Below are 12,522 nucleotides of genomic sequence, written 5' to 3' on the forward strand. Positions count from 1 at the left end.
TTTTTTTTTTTTTTTTACCTTTTTTAGGGCGTTCCAATGAATTCACTCAGGTTTCTCTTTGAAGGTCAGAGAATTGCTGATAATCATACTCCAAAAGAAGTGAGTATAATTTCCTCTCTGAATCAATTGTTTAAAATTCTTCCTTCAATAATTTGTCCCACTATATAGTTATTCAATTGCCCTTTTCTGGTATATCTTTTGATTGTTGTGCTATATTATTTGTCAGAAAAAATAATCATTTGGGTTGAACTTTCAATATATTGCATACAAAAGTGCCGATAGGAAGGGAGGTGGAAATAGATTTGAGTACTGAAATTGTCCTAAGGCCCAGAGGTCCGTTCTCTCTCTCTCTCTCTCTCTCTCTCTCTCTCTCTCTCTCTCTCTCTCTTTCTCATTTGAGATAGGGTCTTACTGTATATCTCAGGGTCTCACTGCTCACTATGGCCTTGAGCTCATAGCATTTTGTTTGCCTCAGCCTCCCAAGTGCTGGTGTGACAGGTGTGCACCTGCATTCCTGGCATACTTGTGTTCTTTTTGACATTTTTCTATTTTTGTGTTTATTTTGTGATACTTTTTTTTTTTTTAAATTTTATTTATTTGTGTGTGTGTGTGTGTGTGTGTGTGTGCCCAGCTCAGCCCACCAGGGGGCGAGGCTGGCTGGCATGTGGTGCTGGGGGATTGAACCGCTGTCCCTCTGCTTTGCTAAGCTTGTTCTAAGTAGGTGCTTTAGACCACTGAGCCATCTCACCAGCCCCTGTGATACTTTTCAACTGACAGCAAAGTTACAAGAATAGTGCAGAAATTTCCCATTATTCTATTCCTACATTCATCTGTTTTTATCATTTTGCTATCATTTATTATCTTTTTTTTCTTTTTATGTATGTATGTGTTGTGTTTGTTTCTCCTCCTGTTCCCAAACCATATGGAGTAGGTTGTGTATAGCATGACCATTTATTCTCCTTAGTGTTTTGCTTATTTGGTTTTTGAGGCACTAGGAATTAAATCTAAGAGAGTCTATCCTGAGTCACAGTCCTAGGATTCCCCCACCCCTTTTTAACTTTTTACTTTGAGACAGGGTCTTGCTGAATCCCTAAGTTGGCCAGGTTCCCAGAGTGCTGCCATCATGCCTGGCTTAGTGTATATTTCCTTAAAAAAACCAAAAAACAGCTATTTCATATAGCCATAGTACTATATTAATCACAGGGAATTTAACTCTATTAGAACACTTTTAACCTACAACCTACTTTTGCCATTTATCCCAGTTACACCTTTTTTTGAGACAGGATCTCAGTAGTCCAGGCTGGCCTTAATTATGTAGCTCAGCGTGGCCTTGAACTCTGTCAATCTTCCTGCCTCAGCATCCTGAGTGTTGGAATGATAGGTGTGTGCCACCACGCCTGGCCCAATTATGTTTTTTTTTTTTTTGGTACCAGGAATCAAACTCATGATCTCTAGCTTGCCAGGCAGGTGCCATGCCACTGAGCTATACTCTTATCCCCAGTTATGTCTTACAACAAAGTTTCTCCTCCATCCCAGAATCTAGTTTAGCATTATGTATTTTATTTAGCTGTTTCTTGCTTATTTGTTTTTTTTTAGGGTACTGGGAATTGAACCTATAGCCTCAGGCACAAGCTCAGAGCTACATCTGGTTCTTAACATGCTCTTTTTTTTTTTTTTTTTTTTGAGACAAGCTCTTACTGTGTGGTTCAGGCTGGCCTGGAATCACTTGTTTATTTATTTATTTATTTATTTAAGAGAGAGAGAGAGAGAGAGTGTGGTGTGTGTGTGTGGCCAGCTCAGCTCACCAGGGGGCGGGGCTGGCTGGCATGTGGTGTTGGGGGATTGAACCGCGGTCCCTGATGCTTTGCTAAGCTTGTTCTAAGTAGGTGCTTTCGACCACTGAGCCATCCCTCCAGCCCCTGGAATCACTTGTAATGAAGGTTGGCCTTAAGATCATAGTGATCCTCCTAACTTGGCGTCCTAAGTGTGAGGATATAGGCGTGTACCATTACATCTGGCTCTTAGGTGTCTTTTTAATCATTTGTAATTTGGAATAGTTTCTTAGCCTTTCTTTGTCTTTGAGACATGCTCTCACCAAGTAGTTTAGGTTGTCCTCAAACTTAAGGTGATCCTCCTTAAGGATATACCACCATACCTGGCTTGTACATTGACTTTTTAAAAAAATGTATCAAAAAAAGCTAAAATTTCGTAACCAAATAACAGGAGAATAGCACTAGGTCATGAGGCTCTAGGGACATCCAGATATAAACCAGTAAGAACTAGACTGGTTGGTATCTCGTTTACTGACCTCTGCTGATGTACTTCTTCCTGCTTACAGCTTACTCTTCTGTATAGCATAAAGACATGCTTGCTGTCTTCCTGATTGGAAACTTCCTTATAATATTTGGAATTTTATTCCTTTCAGCCATTTGTCATGCTATGTAAACAATTAAAAGCTTAAATATCTTAATATTCATTTATGTATCACAACCAAGATTGCCTCAATACTAGAACCAGTCTGTTGATTACTTTAAAAATCATAAACCCACAAAAGTCTGTCAATTTTAGATGTCTTAATATTTTTTGTTGGCCATGCTGACATATGCTTGTAATTCTAGCCCTCAGGAGGCTGGGGCAGGAGGATTACTGAGTTTAAGGCTAGCCTGGATTCCAAAGTGAAACCCTGTCTCAAAAAAACCAAAAAAAGAAAAAAAAATTTTTTCATAGTTTATAATTCTGCAGAATGATGTCACCAGGGCTGGTGAGATGGCTCAGTGGTCTAAAGCACCTACTTAGAACAAACTTAGCAAAGCACAGGGACCACAGTTCAATCCCCCAGCACCACATGCCAGCCGGCCCCGCCCCCTGGTGGGCTGAGCTGGCCACACACACACACACACACACAAATATAAATAAGTAGAAAAAAAAAAAAAGGATGTCACCTATAACATAAAAAAAATTTCTCTTTAGAGATAACTGACTTTTGTTTTTCCTTTTAAATTTCTATTTTTCTGACTTATTACAGTTTTCATTGGAAACATTGCTCGTTTCGTGTTCACCCTGCCTCTTACCTTACTTTGACAGCAGAATCAAGTTTCAGTCTTCTACAAACCTCCCTGAGGGTGACACCTGATATTTATGTTGCCAGGCCCCTGTGTGAACTGTTTTCTTTCCTAAATAAACATGCCAAACTACTAAAATATATAAAATGGAAAATAAATATATTTGGAATACTTGCAGAGAATTTTCCACTTCTCAGAAGCCACCATTGGTTTTTTTGTTTTGTTTTGTTTTTGAGACAAGGTCTTATTCTACAGCTCGGGCTGATCTTGAGTTCACTTTGTAGCCCAGGCTGGTCTTGAACTTGCAATAATCTTCCTGTCTCAGCCTCCTGAGTGATTGAATTATAGGTATGCGCCACCACACCTAGCCTACCACCATTGTTAATAGTAAAAGCACACTCAAAGAAAAAAAGGAAAAGAAAAATGAGGGCCAGGGATGTGGCTCAGTATTAACACTTGCCTAGTAGGCCAGCAGTGCCAAAACAAAACAAACTTCTGTTTTGTATAATGAATAAACTTGCAAGTCAAATTTCCTCAAGAAAGTAAAAGAAGTGTCTGGATAGATACAGAAAACACATACCTCCATGGCTTTCTGTGTTTGTTTTATGGCCCTGGGGATTGAGGTAGTACATGCTGAGCAACAGTATATTCTTTAGATGAACACATAGGAGATTCTTGATTTTAGAACAGTATGATCAACTGTAGGGCACTTCTGGGTATTTTTGAGGGCTTGTTTTTTTTTCCTTCTACTTTGCTATTTGCTCCATAGTTGCAACCAATTTAAAGTAGTGGTTTTTTTGTTTTTGTTTTTTTTCCCATTGCTACTAATATTATTTTTGTTTCTTACAGTTGGGAATGGAGGAAGAAGATGTGATTGAAGTTTATCAGGAACAAACAGGGGGTCATTCAACGATTTAGATATTCTTTTTATTCTTTTTCTTTTCCCTCAATCCTTTTTTATTTTTAAAAAATAGTTCTTTTGTAATGTGGTGTTCAAAATGGAAATGAAAACTGGCATCCCATCTCTTTAAAACATCCAGTAATTTGAATTCTAGTGCTCATTATTCATTGTTTTCGTCGTGCTGATTTTTTGGTGATCAAACCTCAGTTTTCTTCACATTGTCTTCTGCATTTTAAAAATTACATGTGTGCACAGAGAGGCTGCAGATTTCAGGACTGTGCATTTTCAGGCTTGTGATCGTAAGGTCGACCCGTGCGATTGTTCCTGGTGGCCCTGAAGTTCGTGGCTTTTCAGGTGGCCCTGAAGTTCAAGCTTGTGATTGCTTCACTCCTGGACTATAACTTTCAGTGGGAGGTAGAAGTTTTTCAGAGAACTGAACTGTGGAAAAATGACCTTTCCTTAACTTAAAGCTTAAAATCTGAGGGTCTGGACCAAAAAGAAGAGAAACATGAGCTTTCATGTCCAGATAATAGACATGGTGAGAGATTGATCAACTCCAAGGGTAGCTTCACTGAAGAGAAAGCAGTTTTAAGATTTAAAAAAATCTTGTCAGAAGATCCCAGAAAAGTTAATTTTCATTCAAAATTAATAAAGTTACTCACGCAGATGTATGTATAATAGAACACTGCTCCTTTTGATTTTGTTTGTACTTTCTGGCCTGGGATATGGGTTTTAAATGGACATGTGTGTACCAGCTTCATTAAAATAAACAATATTTGTAAAAACTGTATTAATGTTTATTTTATTTTCATTGTATAGAAAGAAAGAAAAATTCCTAAAATAAGGTTTTCTAAGCATAATACTGGAAATTATTGGGCATGGAGTATTTCTTCAGTACTGTACAGTGGTTAGGTATGGTGGCACATACCTGTAATCTCAGCACTCAAGAGGCTTGAGTTAGGTGGATTGCTACAAGTTTGTGGCCAGCTTGAACTATATATAGCAAGACCCTGTTAAAAAATAATTATAAAATGTTTTCTGCTTGAATTTGGTATAGTTTATATTTTCTTATTTAATCCTTAAACATTGTGTATAATTAAAAAATATCATATTAGCTTTTTCCTTTCAGAGGGTTTTTCTTTTTTTCTTTTTTGCTCCGAATGCCTTCAGGGCAGGTTTGGCTGGCTTGAGTTGTGGGGATCGAACCACAGCAACCTGAGCCTGACTGCTTTGTTGAAGCAGCCACTTAAAGAGCTGAGCTAAAGGGCAGGCCCCCTCAGAGGGTTTTTCTATTTGACTCTTTCATAAATCTCTGAGTTCAGTAAACTTGTGCATATTTGTGACGTGACCCATTTTCATGTTGCCTAGATAGTGTCCATTTGACTACTTGTGAAGAACAAAGAACACCTGTCTCAGGTATGTTCATAAATTCACAGCTTTTGTACCCTACTCTGGTCATTTGCTGAAAAGCACACTGGCAGGTTCTTATCAAGTATGACTCAGAAATTATTTGTATGTATAAATCAGAACTTGTTTTATTTTTTTGGGGGATTTGGGATTGACTCTAGGGTCTCAATTGTGGTAGGCACACATTCTGCCACGTGAATTAAAAGTGTCTGGACTATCACATGACACCAGTGTATGCTTCAATGACTAGGAATTAGGCCCAGCTTTAGAGAATCCTTATGGATTTTTAGAAAATCCTTATATTTATCAGTATGGAATTCAATAAAACATTGGCTATTGGAGCTATCCAGTGTTCATGAACATGTTAATTTTGCATTTCTAAGTATCTGAAGGCTAAGCATATGGGTGGGAGAACTTAGCTGCTAGAGGTGTAATTTTCTTGTTTTTAGCTCTGGATTCTTCTAACTGCATTGCACTCTGCTGTAGTTAACTTACAAATTGTACTCATCTGGTTGGTTGAAGTGGTGAATGTCTGAGGCAGGTGGATTACCAAGAGTGCAAGGCCAGTTTAGAGTGCATGGCCAGCTTTCATCTCAGAAATATCTGTTGGGTGTAACAGTGCTGATGAGATGGGTGCCTCACAGCAAAAAATTCATAGAGCAGTAAAATTTTTAAATTATTTATTTGGTACAGGGTCTCGCTACATAGCTTGGATTTGTAGTGATTTTCGTGTCTCAGCCTACCCAACACTGGTATTACAGGCATGCGTTACCATGCCCGGCTTTGATGGCCAGCACAGCATGTGGTACTGGGGATCAAACCTGGGTCCTTGCACTTGCCAGGCAGATTCTTAGACCACTGAGCCATCTCCCCAGCCCCATAGAGCATTAATTTGAAAAAACCTTAAGGAACATTTAATGCAGCCATCTTATCTGGTGCTTGACCTTAACATCATAAATCTGTAAAAGAAGGGAAGAAAGAGTAATAGTCATTTATTTCACAGGGATCTTTTCTTTAAGGGTTCATTCTTTTCTTGGTGAATTACTTAAGATGTTCTTATCTGATTATTTTGTGTGAATTGAATGAATGAATGAATGAACGTTGTAGGACCAAGAAGCCTGAGAAAAATCCGGGTGACATTGAAATTCACTGATAACCAGTGTGTTGGCTGTTTTATTTATATTTTACATAAAGCATCAAATTTAAGTCTAATAGCAATATAGAATACAAATGAATTTCCTGGATTGTAGAGGTACAAGTCCTACATAAACAAATACCTCATAAGCATTCATGAGAAATTGGAGGGAATTATATGTAAGTATTCTTCCATTGTGGACAGTGGAATATAGAGTAGGGCCAAGGGAGATTTGTGGGAAAATTTAAGTTCAGATGGTTGCTCAGTTCAACACCTCTATATATACATCTTGTTTCTCCTCCATCTGCTTTAATGATTATTCTTTGGTACTTTGTTACAAGGGATATTTTATTCAGTATTAAAGTGCCCAGCACTTGGAAGGCTGAGGCAAGAGGCTTGCAGTGAATTCAAGGCCAGCCTGAACTATAGACCAAGATCTTATCTCAAAAAAAGCAATCTAGGGCTGGCCAGATAGCTCAGCAGATTAAAGTGCCTGCTTAGGCAGATGCAGTGGCTGGGATTCAATCCCTGGGGTGCTTGGGAGGCTGAAGAACAGGAAGGATCACTACAAGTCTAATCTATGTAGTGAGTGCTGGTAGACCCTATACTAAATACTTATTTTAAAAAAAATTTTATTTGTGTGTGTGTGTTGCCAGCTCAGCCCACCAGGGGGCGGGGCTGGATTGAACCGCGGTCCCTGTGCTTTGCTAAGCTTGTTCTAAGTAGGTGCTTTAGACCACTGAGCCATCTCACCAGCCCTACTAAATACACTTAAAAACAATCTAAATGATTAATGACATTAAAAATAAGGCATAGTGTCTGTGACTAGAAAGTTTTGGTGGATTCTTAAAGGGATAATTAGCAAAATCTCAAAAGTTAATTTCCAGGGTTTGAAAACATTGGTGGAACTTTGTATGATGGTAGAAATTTTTATATCTCTGCTGGCAGATGTGGCCTTTGAGCCCTTTATATATGCTCAGTGGGATTGAAGAGTTTTTTATTAAATAGCTGCACATAGGCTGATGGCTCTTTTGCCCACAGTGCCGTTCTAGAATCTGTATTGTGAGGATGTGAGATTGCCTTATAAAACAGTTCATTTTGTGCAAAAGAACATTTATCAAGTACTTAAAATACCTTTTCCTAAATAGGCATTTAATTTTAGACTCAGGATGAGTTGTCTGGTTTTGCCTTATAAACAGATTTTCTGTGTGTTTGTGTGTGTGTGAGACAGGGTCTCATTAAGTAGCCCAAGTTGGCCTGAAACTTTGTATCTGCCAGTGTCAGTCTCCCAAGTGCTGGGATTACAGGTGTGTACTACCATGCCCAGCCTGAAGGGATTTCTTAATATATGAAAATAAGAATTGACTTCTCTTAGCTAATGTAGAATTAATTTGCATTACAGAATTTCCATTTACCTGCCACTCTTTCAAACACATTGAAATGAAATACATTGTGTATGTTGACTATGTTAGTGTTTCAGACTGAAATTATGTAATTATGGGCTGCTATAGGCACCAAAGTTTCTGGATTTATATGGTTTTAAAGAACATAAAAGATTTAAATAGGTGAAGAGTTTAATTGGATTGAACAGATGTGGAGGAGGCAGTGGTAATGGCAGTTCCAGAGTAGAGAAAATCTTAGGTGTGCCTTGATGTGAACCATATGACACAAAACTAACTAGCCTCAGTGGAATTTCATTATGAAAGGGAATTTCTCTGTGTCACTGTGCTCAACTTACTTTTTGCTTTCTTCCAAGAACGTCATGGCCTGTACATTTTTAGGAACTGGAAATAAGAATAGACCCATGGTCTGGAAATATTCTGTGTCCACTGCAGACCATGGGCTTCCTTGTGGAGTTCTTGATGGAAACGAAGATGCTTCTCCAAAGCAGCTTTTTGCCTAAGAAGACAACCCCACCCCCAGTTTCAGTGACTAAGCACTCTAGAAGTGGTGCTTGTGAATTGCTAGAGCTTTGGATTTGAATAGTCATCAGTTAGACTTGGGACAATTGATCTTGGAATTCTGTGGACCAGTTTTACATATGATGTTTAGGATATCATGAGTTTTTAGAAGAGTAGAAAGAAAAGCGTAATTCAGTTTTTAAACTTATGCCACCTTTGAGGACTCCTTTGTTTTGGAAATGAGGAAAGAGACCAGGGCAGTTAAGGTAGCTGAGCCGGTATTTGGCTCAGCGGTAAAATGCTTGCCTAGCAAGCTAGAAGTCCTGGGTTCGGTTATCAGCAACAACAACAACAACAAAAGAATAACACTGGCTGTGTTGATTCCTTGGTGGTGAGACTTTAATCCCCTCCCTTTATTACCTTGTTTTTGTTTGTTTTTTTTTTTTTTGGTTGCTTTCAGCTACTTGGACTAGTCTTACAAAATTATTCAGTTTCCCCTACGAAGACTGTTGGCTTATTGGGGAACTGGGGTTCCCATAACTTGCTTCGGTTGCATCACTGCTTCTATGAACACAACCCCACTGCTGTGATACATGGAATCCATAATTTTGAAGTGGAATCAGGATTTACCTGATTAATTTTGTAATTCAAAGAACAGCTCAAGGTTGGTAAAAAATCCTTAAAATAGGTAGTTGGGGGCCAGGGAGATGGCTCAGTAGAATAAGCGCTTCCCTGGCAAGCGCAGGGATAAAAAAATAATTTAAAAAAAACCCTTATTTTTATTTTATTGGAGTCTTCCTAGAATGTAGGTATCACTGGGAAAAGAGACCTTGTGTGCCTGGCTCACTTCTAAGTTCCTCAAGTCCAGATCAATAGGTACTTGGTAAACATTGAGGAAGACCATAAGTTCAGAGTTGAGGGTCTTAGATCTGGTCCTGGCATTGCCCCCGACTGATAGATCAGCCCTGACCAACATCTTTCCTTTCTTTGGCGGTGGTGGGGGTCCCTTTCTGTCTCTATCCTGCAGATGGAACGCAGGGTCTTGCACTGAGTTACATTCCCATCCCTGGGACTCTTCTCACCTGTAAACCAGGGGCTTGCTTATCTGCAAACCAGAAGATTAAGGTAAGTGGTCTCCCAGCTATAGTATAAGTTCAAACCAGGAGGGAATTATGTGATATTTGCTGTCAAAGAATTACTCTTGCGAAAGCGCAAGATCCTGAGTTCAATCTCCTGTACTAAAAACAACAACAAACAGGCTTGTGTTTAGTCTTCCCAACTACTATATGCCTTGGAGGGGAGCATGGGAAAAGTGCTTGTTCAAAGGCCTTTGCAGCGACTGCCCACATAGATGATACCTGGCTTGCTCCTGGGCTTGTTTCATGGCGTCTTCCAGGGCCAGCCTGGCTGCTTTCTCTTCCTGTGACCTCCTCTCCTCAGCCTCCAGCAGAGCCTTCTCTTCTGCCTCCTGTCTCTGCCGCTGGTACTCTAGTCGTTCCTCCTCCGCCATTTCCATCAGACGTTTGTGTTCCTCTGCTAACTGCATTTCTAATTCCTTCTGCCTTTGCTTCTCTGCTTCTGCAGGATTGAGTGGCAAAAGGGACAAGGGACAAGGATTGGGGGGCAAGGGACATTGCTAGAGAAATTCATATTTTGATCCAGCTCTCAAACCTTTGATTCTTGAGGACTCTGAGAAATTCTGCAGTTTACGGGCTGCCAGACCCTCTGTGGAGGTTACTTGGGGTTAATGTACTAGTCTGAGTCTTTTATCAAGCACTTTCTTTATGCAGTGCACTGTGAAATTAATACAAAGCCCAGGAAAGATTTCCCCAGAGCCTGCTGCCTGTGTTCACTGCATATATTTGTCTGTTTGTGGGGTGTAATTCAGTGGGACTGGAGAAGAGGTCAGATCAGGGTGAGAGAAACTTGCTGTGTTTTAACCAAGAAGTGGCCACATGTCATCCACTAAAGTCCCCATCTCTTTCTAGAAAGCTGCTCAGCATTCCTGCAGGGGTTTGTATCTGTTTCTGGTTCCTGGAGTAGGAAGTAAGGAGCAGGGCAATATTTCCAAGTTCCTTAACTCCTGGGCCATGCAGGAAGTCAGGGAGGGGCCAGGTCCATCAGATTAACAATGAGGAGCAGGACCCTGGCGCTGCCTCTATAGGGAGTCTTTCAGATTTTGATACTGAGGTCAGCTAGCTTACTTTAGTCACACATAATGATCACTTTGGAAAATGTGCCTTATGTTCAGAGTGCGTTATGTACTTGTGCCTAGGCTAGGAACATGAGAACACCCTCAGAGGGATAAAAACGTTTCTGCCTTAAGTAGATGAACAATGCAGAGAGCCAAGGACCCTTCCTCACCAGCCCTCTCGGCTTCCTCCTGCTGTTTTTTCCTCTGTCCTTCTTTCAGTGTCCTGCGGAGCTCCTCTTGCTGCTGCCGGGCTCTCTCTTGGGCTGCTTGCCACTGAAGCCGCTGCTTCCTCTCTGCTGCCTCCTGCTGCTGCTGTTCTTCTTCAAGTCTCTGTTTCCTTAAGCTGGGAAGGCATGAATGAGACGGTCATGGGAATGGCAGCGAAGCCTGGACAAGTCAGCGGGTAGTGTGTCCTGTCCAGAGGGGACACGGCATTGCTAAGAAAGCTGAGACAGAGAGCAGAGGAAAGAGCACAAGCTCTAGAACAGGAAGCTATGAGATTTCAGTATGCAGCGCCAGGCCTGGGGAGGCCTGACATCTCAGAGCTTCACTGTCTGAGAGGATGCTCAAATGCCTGTTGTGGCAAAAGAGTCAAGACCTCAGAAGCCTGCTGCTGTGCACGGTGGCAGGGGTGCAGCAGATGTGGTGGGCCCACTCGCAAGCCTTCCCCAGAACTGCCCGGGTGCGTGTGTCCTGGGGAACTGGGAGTGAGGGAAGCGAGGCAGGAGGCTTTCCTTGGGCGCACAGTGTCCGCGGTGCCCCTGGCTGTTCCTGTTGCCCCCTGCTGTCTGTGGACCTACCGCATCTCCTCAAGGCACCTCTGCTGCGCCAGCTGCAGCTCCTCCTCGATCTTCTCCATCTCTAGCTGCTCCTGCTGGCGGCGGCTCTGCTCCTCCTGCTCCCTCCTCTTCTTCTCCACCTCCAGCAGCCTCATCTCTGCCCTCTGGGTACGCAGCCTGTCCCGTGCTGCCTTCTCCTGTGCCCTCTGGGTGAGGAGGGCCTGGGACACCAGAGAGTGCTCAGGGCAGGGGCAAGGTATACTGAGTACTCCTACAGCAGGTGCCAAGCTCTGCCACCACCAGTTTGTGTTGTGGGCCAGCTGCTGGATTCAGGTTATTCTCATTTGGGTTTGGGGAATCACAGCATAGTGGCTCTTACTAGGATTCACTGAAATTTAGAGTCATGGTGCCACTATAATATTTACTACATCATAAGTCCTGGAGTTCTAAACCCTATCAGGATGTTAGGTTTGCCAGAGTTCCACCAGGATAAGTAAAATGAAAACCTCTATGTAGGTGGTCTCCTTTTTTTTTTTTTTTTTAAGCTTCTAGCTGGGCAGGTGGAACATGCTTGTATTTCCAGTTGCTGGGGAAGCGGAGGCAGATTAACATGTCTGAGACCAGGTTGGGCAACTTAGTGAAACCCTGTCTCAAAATTAAAAAGGCTAAGTATGTAGTTCAATGGTAGAGTACCTGGCTAACATGTAAAGACCTTGGGTTCAATTCCCTGTATCACAAAAACAAAACGAGGGGCCAGGGAGATAGCTCAGTAGAATAAGCACTTCCCTGGTAAGCGCAAGGGCCTGAGTTCAATCCCTGGTCCCGCCAAAACAAAACAAACAAAAACCAAACAAAAATAGAAAAGGAGGAAAAGAAAGAGTTCCTAAAAATAAAGTTGGAATGAGAGCTGGAAGCTAAGGCCTAGATAGGTACTGTTTGACCAAATCTCTCTCTCTCTCTCTCTCTCTCTCTCTCTCTCTCTCTCTCTCTCTCTCTCCTTTTGTTGAGACAGGGTCTCGGCACATAGCTCAGGTTGGCCTTGACCTCACAGTTCTTCTTGCCTCAGCTTCCTAAAGGCTGGAATTACATGAGTGTACCACCAAGCCTGGGTAACAAAAATTTTTCTTTTAGTGCGTATGATGG

General features: G+C 41.5%; 2 protein-coding genes across 5 annotated transcripts in view; one reads left to right on the forward strand and one right to left on the reverse strand.

Annotated features, from left to right (window-relative positions):
• The window catches only part of Sumo1 (small ubiquitin-like modifier 1), a 35,304-nt gene extending 30,546 nt beyond the window's left edge, over positions 1 to 4,758 (forward strand). The window contains exons 4-5 of the mRNA XM_004626663.2: positions 28 to 99; positions 3,912 to 4,758. Coding sequence (XP_004626720.1) covers positions 28 to 99; positions 3,912 to 3,980 — 141 coding nt within the window. The 3' untranslated portion in view covers positions 3,981 to 4,758. The remainder of the gene's footprint in view (positions 1 to 27; positions 100 to 3,911) is intronic.
• Positions 4,759 to 4,945: 187 nt separating this feature from the next.
• Positions 4,946 to 12,522, reverse strand: part of Kiaa2012 (KIAA2012 ortholog) — a 126,945-nt gene continuing 119,368 nt past the window's right edge. For 3 of the 4 annotated variants that reach the window (XM_023710016.1, XM_023710015.1, XM_023710013.1), the window contains 4 exons: positions 11,401 to 11,600; positions 10,771 to 10,943; positions 9,765 to 9,984; positions 8,195 to 8,404 (listed from right to left, as the gene is read on the reverse strand). In XM_023710016.1, coding sequence (XP_023565784.1) covers positions 8,266 to 8,404; positions 9,765 to 9,984; positions 10,771 to 10,943; positions 11,401 to 11,600 — 732 coding nt within the window. In that variant the 3' untranslated portion in view covers positions 8,195 to 8,265. Of the gene's footprint in view, positions 4,974 to 8,194; positions 8,405 to 9,764; positions 9,985 to 10,770; positions 10,944 to 11,400; positions 11,601 to 12,522 lie in introns of those variants that run through there. The other variant, XM_023710014.1, reaches the window with a different exon arrangement.

The sequence above is a fragment of the Octodon degus genome, unplaced genomic scaffold (genome assembly GCF_000260255.1).
Source record: "Octodon degus isolate 3935 unplaced genomic scaffold, OctDeg1.0 scaffold00016, whole genome shotgun sequence".
Taxonomy (NCBI): domain Eukaryota; kingdom Metazoa; phylum Chordata; class Mammalia; order Rodentia; family Octodontidae; genus Octodon; species Octodon degus.